Below are 12,783 nucleotides of genomic sequence, written 5' to 3'. Positions count from 1 at the left end.
AATACAAGAATATTTGTTAAATGAGTAGATCTCTAGTTTGTTAAGTTCCTTGGAGCCAAGAATGTAGATAGGGTGTAGATAAAACTTATGTGAAGTATTTGAAGTTCATAGTTTTACATTTTCATCTATGTGTCTTTCTTCTGACACAATGGTTTACATTCATTCAGCAAATACTGAATCCCTACTATTAATGGGGTTCTTAGATGTTCTTAGCAAAGGGGATATGGTGGTGAACAAGACAAGGGGATGGCTGTCATAGACCTTAAATTCCAGTGAGAGAACAGGTAGTGTAAAGGAAACGTAGATGGGAAAAATACACAGTGTTAACAGGTGTTATGAAGACAGTAAACACAATGATAAGATGGAGTGTAGTGCAGAAGCTTAGCTCCTGGCAAGTTAACACTGGATTCAGTGAGACCGAAAAATGACAGTGGAACATTAGGTAGAGGGTTTATACCACTCTGGAGGTGGCTGGTTGAGCGCTGAAATCACATGCGCACAAAAGTATCTGGCGGTCATCCTTTATAACAGCATAGACAATAGTGGTTCACCGCCAGCAATTATATGAGCATGCACCTGCCCAGCGGGCCCAGTGATTACATAAACATGCAAGAGCATACGTCTGCGCAGTGGATACAAGCATGAGATGGCATCCAGGCGAGACTCCGTTTTCCCTGTGTAGAGCCAGCCACTTTAGATCTGCGATGAGGTGATACTATCTTCTGAAAAAAAAATGATTCTGTGATGCTCAGAGGGAGATGACAAGCATTTCAGGCAGAAGGAAGAAGAATTCAGGAGGTAGAAAGGGTTCTGTGTATTTGAGAAACAGAAAAGAGTCGGAGGGATTGGATAGTAGTCAGCATGGTGGAATATGATATCAGATGGCGTTGGAAATGATAGCCTGGATAAAGGGTTTGAGTTTTATTATAAAAACAGTAGAAAATCAGTGAATATTGGAGTTTGTTCTGTTTTTAAAATAGGAGATAGAAGCAGATTTACCATAAAAATAATGAGGCTTTGAGCTTGAGGACCTCCCACATGCATGACTAATTTCAAGGACCTGGGGAACCCTAACAGTGTGTTTATATGGTTATGGTTCTACAAAATTTCTAATTGTTGAAGACCATTGTCTCTTTGCACACTGGCTTCCCTTCTATTGCTCTCCCATTTATGGGGTGGTTATGAAGTGGCTGTGGTCATTTTGGGGATCTCGGTCTAAAGAATTTGAGTGGGGATACATTCAGCTTGGGTTTTGTGAAATGTAACTGTAAGGCCCATAGCCGTTTCTGTGGAAGGACATGTTGTCACTAGGTGTCTCGTTACAGGTACCACCTCACCTGGTATCATGATGTGAGGGTGCAGGGTGGGAAGTTTGCCTTGCAGTGTGAGTGCATCCTGCAGCACCGAGCTCTGGAAGTAAGCGGGCCATGAAAGAGGAGAAAAACATGTGAAGTGTATGTGGCAGAAGCTAGTTCATGGAAAATTCTACTAGACATCAAGTGCATAAAATTTTAAGCAGAATATTTGGTCGTTATTAAGGCTTATCTGTCAGGATAATAAAGTATAAGCAATTAGGAATGCCCAGTAATTTTTCTTCTTTTTAGATCAGAATTATGAAAATATAGAACTAACTGAAATTCTTGTTTTTAGGGCACAATCTGTAAGAGTACAATAAGCAGTGTGTGTGTGTGTGTGTGTGTGTGTGTGTGTGTGTGTATATGTGTGTATCTCATGTTAAATTATCAATACAAAAACATTGATACTAAAAAAACTTAAAAGCCAACCCTGTTAAAAGCAAGATTCTTTTTGTTCTCTATGTAGAAAATGATATTACAAAAGTGTTATCATATGAGGGTGTAACCAAAGGGGATGCAATCAGAATTTAAACAAACTTATTGTAGAGTTATGTCATGTGGTTAATTTGTAAAAATGGCATGTGGTTTATGTTGTTTTCTGTATATTTATTTTCAAATTTAGTTCTATATTATTTTTTGGATCCTTTTTCTTTAAGACCCCCCTCTCCCAAATTTTATAAACTTCAGACACCAAAAAACCTGGAGTGGATCCATTTCTGATTTGGATGGTGCTGTGATCTATTTTTTGAAGGCTCTGACTACTGTAAAGAGAATGGGTCGTGAAAGGACAAGAGTAAACCAGAGAGACCACAGTTTGCATCCAGTCAATCACAATTAAATTTTGAGTTTAGTTATTGAAAAGAGACATCAAAATGGTCAGGTACTGGCATCGGTCTTCCTTCATTGCTTTCTTAGAGTCAATGGAGTCTTCGAGGTGGGGCTGGCCCTGGTTAGCACAGTGCCACTTATCAGACTTTACCGTGCATACGAATCACCTGAAGATCTGGTTAATATGCAGATTCTGTTTCAGTAGGTCTGGCTTGGGGCCTGAATTTCTGCATTTCAAACAAGCCCCTCAGTGCTCCAGTGACAGGTTCAAGGAGCTCATTTGGGGCAGTCAGTAGTAAGGCACTGTGAATCTATGGCCAGACTGCCAGGTTTCAATGCCCATTTTAATACAAACTTTGACTTTGGTTAAGTATCTAGTCTTTCCAGTCCTTGTTTTTTCAATCTATAAATAGAGATAGATGTTAATAAAATGAACCACAGAGGATCAGTATAAAGATTAAATGCAATAATTTGTGCTAAGAGGTTATCGTAATATAAGGGCACAAAAATGTTGGATATCATTGTTCTTGTTGCAGTTAGAACTATTGGCGCTCTGTAACTCTGGGGGAGGGGCAGGAAATATGTTCCCAGCCCAGGACAAATTACCTTTGAAGCCGAAATCAGTCAAAGGGAGAAATAAAGGGCAAGATCCTATCATGATTCTCAGAGGAGTTCCTACAGAAGGAAAACCATGAAATCAATGAAAAATTACAAACAATGAAATATATTTGTAAATCAAAATTACCAAGTAAAATAAACATTGAGACCAATCAAGAATGTGGTAGGTTGCTGAATAAATCACAGAATGTTGCATCTAGAATAGAAGTTATAGTCCAACTGCTTCATTCTACAGACAAAAACAAAATGAACAAGTGAAAGAAGTCTGAGGGGTTGTGACTTTGGTCACCAAATGTCATGTAGGTATTGTCTGCTTCCTGAAAAGGCAACAGAAACTGTTTCATTAATACTTTGATATCTATAGAAACCAATCTCTATTTAAGCTGCTATTACTTGTTTTGGGTTAAATTGTGTCCCTTAAAAAGATATGTTGACATCCCAACCCCTGGTAACTGTGAATGTGACCTTGTTTGGAAAAAGGGTTTTTCAGATGTAATCAAGCTAAGATGAGGTCATTAGGATGGCTTTAATCCCATATGAATGGTAACTCTATATAAGAAGGTAGCCTGAAGACAGAGACACACAGGGAGAAGGCCTTGAAAACACACAGGAAGCACAGATTGGAGTGAGGCACCTGTGAGCCGAGGAATGTCAAGGATTGATGACTACTCCCGGAAACTACAAAGAGGCATGGCCAGATCCTATCAAGATTCTCAGAGGAGTTGTGGCCCTGCCAACACCTTAATTACAGACTCTGGTCTCCAGAACTGTGAGAGAATACATTTCTGTTTAAGCTACTGTCTTTGTGATGCTTTGTCATGGAAGCCCTAGGAAACTTATACTATTACTCTTCATCCTTTCTCCATTTTTCACAGGTTTAGTTTTTCTTTTCTGCCACATGGAAAGCTTCTTGAGGGCAGGGATTAGATTTCGCTCCTATTTACATCCCTTGAACAGCTAACAGTTCTTTCTCAGAGCTCAGTGAGCATTTGTTGAATTGAAATAATTGCAGGTTTCCACAGAAATAATGTGGCTCATGATTTGTTATTACAAATTCCCTATAATTTGCTTGTCAGCTTTTGACATTAATTGTCATCAAGGAAATAGAAGAGGTGCCTCTTAGTTGCCAAGAGATGTTTGGGTAGCATGAGGAAATAAATGCTTATTAGGGAAACACAGGGCTTATTTTAATATTATTTGAAGAACAATAGCTAATATTCACTGAGAGTTTGCTATGTGTCAGGCTCTGTTCTACATGTTCAGTGTATATTCTTTCATTTTCTCCTTATAATGTCCTGGTGAGGTAGATCCTCTTGTCAGAACCAGTTTACTGATGAAAAACACTGATGCTCAGAAGCTATAAAAAGCAGAGTTGAGCATCAAACTTGGGCAGTATGACTGGAAACTTTGCTCTTAACATTATTGTGAAATGCATTCACCGATCTTTCCTTTCTGCAGAACTGAGAAGTCCTCAACTTTGTGCTTTTGTCTTTAGATTGCTCTCCATATATACGTGTGTGTGTGAGAGAGCTGAGTATGTATTTATTTTGTAGTATGTTTGTTTCTTCTGTATATATTAATCAGTTTGCTCAGACATATTTAGTTTATAAGCCAAGTTTGCTAAGCTGTTGTGCTACTTTGAGCATACTTTTCTCCCTCTGTAAAGCCACAGGTTTTATATTTAAGTGAGTAGGTTCCCATCTCTGCACTGCAGGGTTTATTAGAGGCTGCAACACAGGAATGGAGAGTCCCATCCAATTAGAGCACTTTGCCACTGTTTTGCTTGTATACTTTCGAGGGGTGACCTTTCTTTGAAGGAAGTGTTCCCTAGCAAATGGAAGTTAGGAATTAGATTCCCCTAATTCAGATCACTTGAGTTTACACATGAAGACTGATGGCTTCTTCCTTTGTTTCTATAAGCCAAAGTCCTGGAAAGACTCATAATAAAGTCATAAGAGAAGGGAACAATCACAACCAGCCTAACTTCTCAGACTGAAATCGGATTTTAGCGGGTACGTGACTCATGTGTGACCTTTATCCAGAAATGCATTCTCTCTGGTTATATGTGACCTATTACATCTTTTCAGGGCTGCTTCATCATGGCTTAATGACCTATCCTTACTGGGAAAATTTAATGATTTTCATTATTTTTTTATTTCAAGAGGACCATATGGGAGCTTGATTTTAAAAACTGGATAATACTGGAGAGATCGTGCAATGTAACATTCCTCCATTTGTCTCTGGTCCTAATAAAGAATTAGGCTTTGTCCTAAATCTAAAATAGTGCTTTGCAGCCCATCGTTTTAAAATACTTCATAAATCATATTCTTGTGATGGGGAAGAAAATCTGTTTAGGTAACCTAGTAAAAGATTCTTAATATAGCTTCACCTTAAACCTGAATGGATGCTTTAGTCTGCATTCTTTTATGAAATTTTGACCTGAAGGATGCTCAAATAATGCTCATGTCAACATGACCACAGAGTTAGGACGAGCCAGGGCTTGAGAGTTCTGCCGCTCTCTGTGATCTTGAAAGAATTCCTTAATATTTATGAGTCTTGATTTGTCTACATTATGGGTTAAATAGCTCCTTCATAATGCTATGGATTATGTAAAGTATGTATGAACAAAACATAATTACTTTCTGGTTATACCCTATTTCGTGAAAACAGCTGTATAGGTTTTCACTAAACTTTGAGGAGATGCCTAATATGGTTTGATTAAAACCATATAACACATATGACCAAATAGCACATATGGCATTTATACTAGGAGGCTGAAAAAGGGACACTTCAAATGGGTGGGCAGTTATTTTTCAAGGTAGCTGAACCAGAGGGAGAAAATGAGGCCACATGCCCATTAGCCAACTGAAACCACCTTGACAGAGGTCTTCAGCTAAGCTGTGGGCCTAGTCAGCTAAGCTGAGGGCAGACACTGAAGGCAGTGTTGGCCTAGAAATCAGGCTGTTTCTCTCAGCAGAATCTCTATGTACCTCAAGCAAGAATCTCTGTAGCAGTTAGAATGTACTGAGTAGTAATTAGTAATTTTCTTCAATGACACAGGATGGGCTCATTAGAAATCTATATAGACTATTTAGCCTAGAGCGGGAAACATGAGTAGGTCCCTGGTGAATATTCTCAGTTCCATTGCAGCCCCATCCCTGCCATCCACCATGTCCACCAAGAGCATGTAGGGAAATCATTATTATGTTTCATTTTTGTATGAATCACACTTACTCATGGTGACAAGGTCATTACTGTGGCGATAGACTAGTACAACATCAATGATAGCCTAATAGTTCAAAGACACTAAGATAGTTTGGGGGAAGAAGAAATCATTCTTTAGCAAGCCAGTATTTTCCTCTTACAAATATCAAAATACTGAATTATAATTTGGTTTGTCTGGCTGCCCCCCCAAAATTTTAAAGTGTTGGAAAAGAACTTTGGTTAGTAATAAAGAATATATTTCTGTGTTTGAAACATTGTTTTTAGTTTGGGCTTCCTAAAATTGAACTAACACTTTCCTATTGGCAGGTAATTACAGAGTAATTGATATTTTATATTTAAATGTTTTCTGTGCTGAAGAGATAAACTGTAGCTTTACCCTTTTGGGTTTAAGTTTCCCTTCTGATTTTGATGTCGTACCACAAAAAAGTTAGTGTACTGATGAACATTACACTTCAGAAAACCAAGTGTGAAAAATTCTTAGTACCGTTTGTCTTAACTTTTTCACTTAAAATGACAATTTGTTCTCTAAAGTGGGCACCTTGAACTTTCTAGTAACAGCATGTTTACTTGTAAAGAGCAACTGAGGGAATGGAAGTTTTCTTCTCCATTACAGTAAAAATTGCTCATCCAAACTTATAGCCAGTTTTTCAAAGATCCACAGAGGTGTGAAGGTATTTTTACTCTCGAAAATCCTGATGGCACAGTTTAAAAACACAAGTACCTTTATTTATATATCGCTGATCTGTTGAATATTTGTGTTTTCTATCCTCCTAAGGGATGCCATAACCACTCAGAATGCCTGAAGCTATAAACCGTGGAGAAAACCTCCTCTTCATGGTTCTGCTAAGGCCCATAGAGGAGGCCGTTTCTGTCAGCCAGGGCACGGCAAGCGACAGTTCTTACCCAAGAGCTAATACTGCTCTCCTTGAGAAATAACACAGGCCCCACAGGGCTGAGGAAGGTCTGCGAACGCGCACACCACCTCTCAGGGGGGCCCTCTTCAGCACCTGTGTACCATGCCCTTGTTCTCTCTTTGGTCCACCTGGCCAGGATGTCAGCACAGAATAGGTCCCACCATTCTGCCTTTTTCTGCAGCCTCAGGTCTAAGCCATGTTGTCCAATCAGGTTCTTCCAGAAGCCTGTCCTAGGAATTAATGGGCATGTCCTTCTGCTAATGATGCTGATATCATGTTCCTCATTTAGTTATTGTTCACATCTCTTCCTTATCAGGCAGAATCCTGAAGAAGAGGGGTGAGTGGTGGGATTTATTTTTATTTCTAATTTCAAAGAATACTAAAAATACTTCTAAAATGATCCTTTTGCTTTGCTTTCTGCTAAAAAGCCAAAACCAAAAGTGAAAACTGTCAACCTCGCATTTGAAGATCAGAGCTAGTTCTTCTTTGAAGTTACCAAATGTCATCTATGTGAATCTAAAAACCACTTTGTTTAGCTAATTATCAATCTGCGTCTACACAAAAACAAGGAAGACTCGACATCCTTTTAAATGCTTCTTTTATTTCATTGGTTGTACATTGGGTGAGTGAACTGAATATTACAACCAAAACATAGAATTGATACAAATTAGACTCCTGTTTACACTGTAAGTAATGAATGAGGGTATTCTTTAAGTGTTACAGAAAGATTTAGTAGAAATGTTACCAGAGGTATGGCTGAAAGAAAATTTCGGTGAAGTGCTGTTATATCCTGAAAACCAAGAGTGAAATGCAGTTCCCATACGAGTGGTGAGTTTGTTTTTTAACTACAGTATTTGTTGAATTGCTATCTTCATGTCTTGGATATTGGTGATTTTGTTTTTGTAATTAAACAAAGCATTTAAGATTTATTCATCATAGTCAGACTTCTGAATATAAACAAACTTTTGGCAAATAATATTTATACAGAAAAATAGTTTTAGATCCTCTCAAATCCCAGAATTATTCTATAAAATTACATTATAAATAAATAAAAAGCAAAATCTGTTGTACATATATTTGTACATCTATGCATTTGCCTTGCCTCCTCCTTATTGTAAATGGCGTATTTACGACTCTGCATATTATAATCACAATTCTGGAAAATGGATATCATAGTAAAAATACAGTCTTCTATATTTGCTTGGGGTACAGCTGATGTTTTGATGCTCCATTCTTAAAGGGCTGAAAATAGTTATGTGCTAATTTTTAAAATCGATATAATGAAACAAAAAAAGAAAGACAGTATTATAACAATTAGTCTACAAAAATATTTCAGTGATTCTCATAATTTACCTTTTAGTAATGTTTACTATATTTTCAATGAGTTTAAGTGGATTAACAAAGAAAAAAGAAAATAAGTTTGAATGTTTTAGGCAAGTTGTAGCATAACTACATTGTTAGAGTTGAGAAAATTACAAATATCAATAATACATGGAGATGAAACTACCAAAGAAATACAAGTTAGATACAATACTTTTCCACAAACAAAAACAAATGCAATATAAGCACTATGTAAGATTACACTTAGAATGTGATTTTCTTTTGATAGGGTTATCAAATCTACAATATAAGATAAATAGTCATTAGACTTTTACCAACATTAATTAAAATGGCAGATTTCTTTTTTTCTCAAACAAAATGATATGGTTGGTGCATCTAGTTTTCAAACAGGCGGTGATGCCAAAATTTAAAATATTTTACATTCAATCTCAAAAGTCAAAATACTTCAATCACTAATATGTTCACAAAGAAAATGGATGTTTTAAACAATTACACATAATATTCATTTATAACAGCTGTTTTGTTTTTTAAACAATAATTTAAAAACTATGTAGGTACTGTATAGGCTATGTGCAACATATAAAATGTGAAATATGAAATATTTGGTACGATAGTGCTTAAAATAAACTTTAAAACAAACTTTCTGAACAAAATTTAATTGTATCGCTATTACCTTGAAGATCAACCAAGTATTTAAAAAAGTAAACAACATTAAAATATGTTTCATCCATATATAGTATATATATGTATGTGTGTATATATATGTATGTACTTGTATTAAAGTTTTTTATACTTTTGAGACATAAAATATGTTTTAAGGTGAAAGAATTAAAAGAACTATTTTTTTCCCATGCTGTAGTCAGTTACAACCCTTTAATCCAACTTTTGAAATGAAAAACAGTAATGGATTTTTTTTTAAGTGAAACTATCTACTTTTTGTTTACATAGTAATTTAGATTAAAGTCACAAATTTTCAGTGACTAAACTCAAACTTACTTAAATTAGAATATTATACAGATCTCCTCACTTACAGCTTCCTTGTTTGACTAGGTTTTTAGTTTTGAAGAGTTATTCTGTAACAGGCAACTGGATGGTGAGTGTGAAAGACTAATGCCTTAGATTAGACTGTTGGCATGGGCCTCTCATTCTTGTCAAGCTGGATGAAGTCTGGCAAAATCTAGGCACTTCTACAAAGTCTCTCTTATAAAACAACTTTAAAAATATACTTGTAAAATAATACCTTCAAGACTTTGTTTGGTGGGGTATGAAGCTCATACCGTGCAAAGTTTCTTTTTCAATCTAGTTAATGTTACTCTAGAATCACATGATTCAATGTGGCATCTCCAGGCAAACCAAATACCACACTTTGATGTGTCCCCAGTCCTTGTGCTTGAATTTCCATTCCAATTTTAGACCTGCAGGACAGGTATTGGTTTTACTTCACTTCTCATCTTTGCTGCAGCATTCGTGTTGTCAAGAAGTGAAACACCCTTTGATCCAGTGGGTCAATGAAATGACAGTAATTGGAGTTAGAATTGAACCTGCCCTTGGAATAGGTTTTTAAACTAATGCTAATTGTTTATTGCTAACTTTGAAATATTCTGAGTCAAAATAAGTAGATTGGTTGGACTTTCTGCATCAGCTATAGTTATGGAGATAAGACAATATTCCTAGGACAGAAACTATGTTTAGAAACCTTTTAAAAGTAAACTTTATCCTTTATGTCTTTAAACATCACAGCTGGTCTCAGGTAGTTAACTATCTTAGGTTGGAATATACTAAGCATACCAGATTTAATACTCATATATGATATAGCAGCACTAGCTTCTTAGGGTTGTGGTCTGTCCAGAAGAACTAAATCTTTATTCAGCATGCAGTTTGTGGCAATTCTATTGAGGAGGAAACAGGATAGTATGTACAGTAACAATGTTTAGTTATTCTCAATGCAGATTCTTGGCATTCCATTCCATTTCTGCTGATTATTTCAGAATTATCTGTTAAAGAAAAAGACAAGTGTGATTTAGATATCCTTCTGTGGGGAAAAGTAATGAGTTTAAACTTTACTCTTTGAAAACTCATATTTGAAAATAGAAATTTTCTTCAATTTCTCATAGTTTTGATATAAAGTCCCCACCCTTCATGCTGATTTTACACTTAAGCCCTTCTGCTGTGTGGCCATTGTAAAGAATGATGATTCATATGCACAGTATTTTCTGTAAAACTGTGATACTATATGGTCTGGGTATGCGGTGTGTTTAGACCCTAATAATCTTTTTTTAGTTTTTGCTTCATATCTCTTTATTGTGTGTTCATGTTATCATTCAGTTAATATTCGCTAAGGTGGTCAGGAAGTCTAATCAGAGAATTAGCTTGTACTTTAAAACTTGTTTCTAAAGTTTAAAGGTAGATATTTAAAAATGTATAATAAATTATTATTTGTTAACTTGCATTTATAATTCAAAGATGTGTTCCCATCAAAAGGAATTCTGTTCACAAGGTATAATAGCAACCAGTTCCAGATTCAGGGAACATTTAAGTGTCCCATGTTAAAGAGAAAAAGGTATAATATTCTAATAAAGCAGTTAAAACATTCATAATAAATCCAAATGCACAAATAAAGCTACACTATCAATGCAAATTGTGGTCTCTGGAGTTTGGGCTCTAAGTTCGTTTCTAACTCCATACCTTTGCAAAGGACAGGGAGTGTGCCCTGGGTGACCGAATCCACTAAATGTCAAGCTTAAAAGCCAAGATTTTAATGCATTCTAACAAAAATACTTATTCTTTGGCAATGCTTGGACCCTACTTTGTGCAATTAATAGGCAAAATGTTTACTTATAAAACTGCCAAGAACCTTTGTTTAGAAAATAACCAGTAAAAATTCTTCCTGGTCAGGATCAGCTAATATTCCTGCACACTGGGATCCAATTCCCAATAAAAGTCTCATTTCTACCAGTATGATTTCGTACCCCATTATGTTAGAATTCATACTTGTTGATATTTTTCCCTTTAAGTGGGAGCTCCTGCAGTTTCTGTACATTGTCAATACATCCATTCAAATAGTTTCTCCCATGAAATACATGTGACTATAATTTATTAGAACATACAGATGTGCATGGAATTGATAAAAATAGAGAAATAACACATTTATATTAAATATTTTTACTAAGTAGAAACTCAAAACTTCAGATAAGATCATTCTTTGTTTCTTAAAAGTTCCTAGGAATTTAAAATTAATAGGGAAAAATAACATCCTTATCTCATGTATTGATAGACATATGAAAACAATGAGAATGATTTTATACATAACTATTACCAAAGTACTTTGAATAGTCATTGCAAAAAGTTAATACTCAAATTCTTCAGATGGTTATAATTTCATTTTTAGATTTAGATATTTGATTATTAAATAGGAGTTATTCTATTTCATTTCTTAGCTTCAGTGCTGCCTGTAAGGTTTCCAAATAAGAATAAGCCTTCCACATAAGACTATGACATCAAATTGTGTTGTTTTTCTTCTTTCCTTTTACTTTAGCAAGATATGGAAGAAAATATGCAGTTTCTTAAATTGATATTATAACAATATATATTTTAGAATATATTCACATTCTTGCTTATTAACTGAAACCAAAATGCCATATAGAATGAAATTCCTAATCACCTGGAGAGGTAAGCATTCTACAGAGCCCAGCAATAGGCAAATCTGTGTTACAGTAATTAGTTACAACAATGCTTGGACTTGTATTTGATAGAGAGATGTTATGACCACCTAGGTTTAATTGAACTGTAAATCAGCCTTGAAGTTAACTAAAAGCATTAACTAGACTCACCCAAAATGTTTTTCCCCTCTGCCCTAGCCTACACGTGATCCATATGTGGATAAAAACAAATAAAAATGCCTTCTGGTACTCTCGAACTCTCAGCTGTTACTGCTGGCTGGCACCTGGGCTAGAAAACTCTGGTCATATACCCTAGGCTGTATCTTTGGCTATCCTGGGGACTATGTATGTGGTGTAAAAGAATGAATTACGTTCCTAGCAGCTGGTAAGAGATTTGATCTTAGAAGGTAGGAAAGCATTGAGTGTTTCGCTTTTTGGTGGTAGCATTTTTCTTAAAAATATCATTTGATTATTAAATTTTTTTTTCTGAGAAATACAGCTTGCTGGTATAGTCTGAATTAGGTGTACTCTAGGATGACATACATTTTGGAAATAGAGAAAGAGCAGGAATCCGGATGAGGACCAGTTACCGGCTGAGTGCCTCTGATACAACTGTTGCCCATTCGATTGCCTCTTGTGACGTTTAGAAGACAGGTAACGTTATAGGCCCCAGGGCTCAGGGGGAGGTCGGAAAGTTTCCAGCTGGAAGGATTCTCTCTGCCAGGAAGAGGAGCGCCAAGGAGTGTGTCAGGGAGGATGGGTGTGGAGAAGCCATTTTGAGGGAAAAAGGGATCTTCTGTTTAGTTTTCAATATGGCTTTTCTTTAGTCAGATTATATTTTTA

At 36.0% G+C, this 12,783-nt stretch overlaps 1 protein-coding gene across 6 annotated transcripts in view; it reads right to left on the bottom strand.

Annotated features, from left to right (window-relative positions):
- Nucleotides 1-7,521: 7,521 nt before the first annotated feature.
- MBNL2 (muscleblind like splicing regulator 2) overlaps nucleotides 7,522-12,783 on the bottom strand; it is a 159,472-nt gene continuing 154,210 nt past the window's right edge. For all 6 annotated transcript variants that reach the window (XM_036893879.2, XM_036893882.2, XM_036893881.2 and 3 more), the window contains one exon: nucleotides 7,522-10,275. In XM_036893879.2, the coding sequence (XP_036749774.1) occupies nucleotides 10,261-10,275 (15 nt within the window). In that variant the 3' untranslated portion in view covers nucleotides 7,522-10,260. The remainder of the gene's footprint in view (nucleotides 10,276-12,783) is intronic.

The sequence above is a fragment of the Manis pentadactyla genome, chromosome 17 (genome assembly GCF_030020395.1).
Source record: "Manis pentadactyla isolate mManPen7 chromosome 17, mManPen7.hap1, whole genome shotgun sequence".
Classification (NCBI taxonomy): domain Eukaryota; kingdom Metazoa; phylum Chordata; class Mammalia; order Pholidota; family Manidae; genus Manis; species Manis pentadactyla.
Note: the sequence above shows the minus strand (reverse complement) of the source record. Positions and strands in the feature narration are given on the sequence as shown.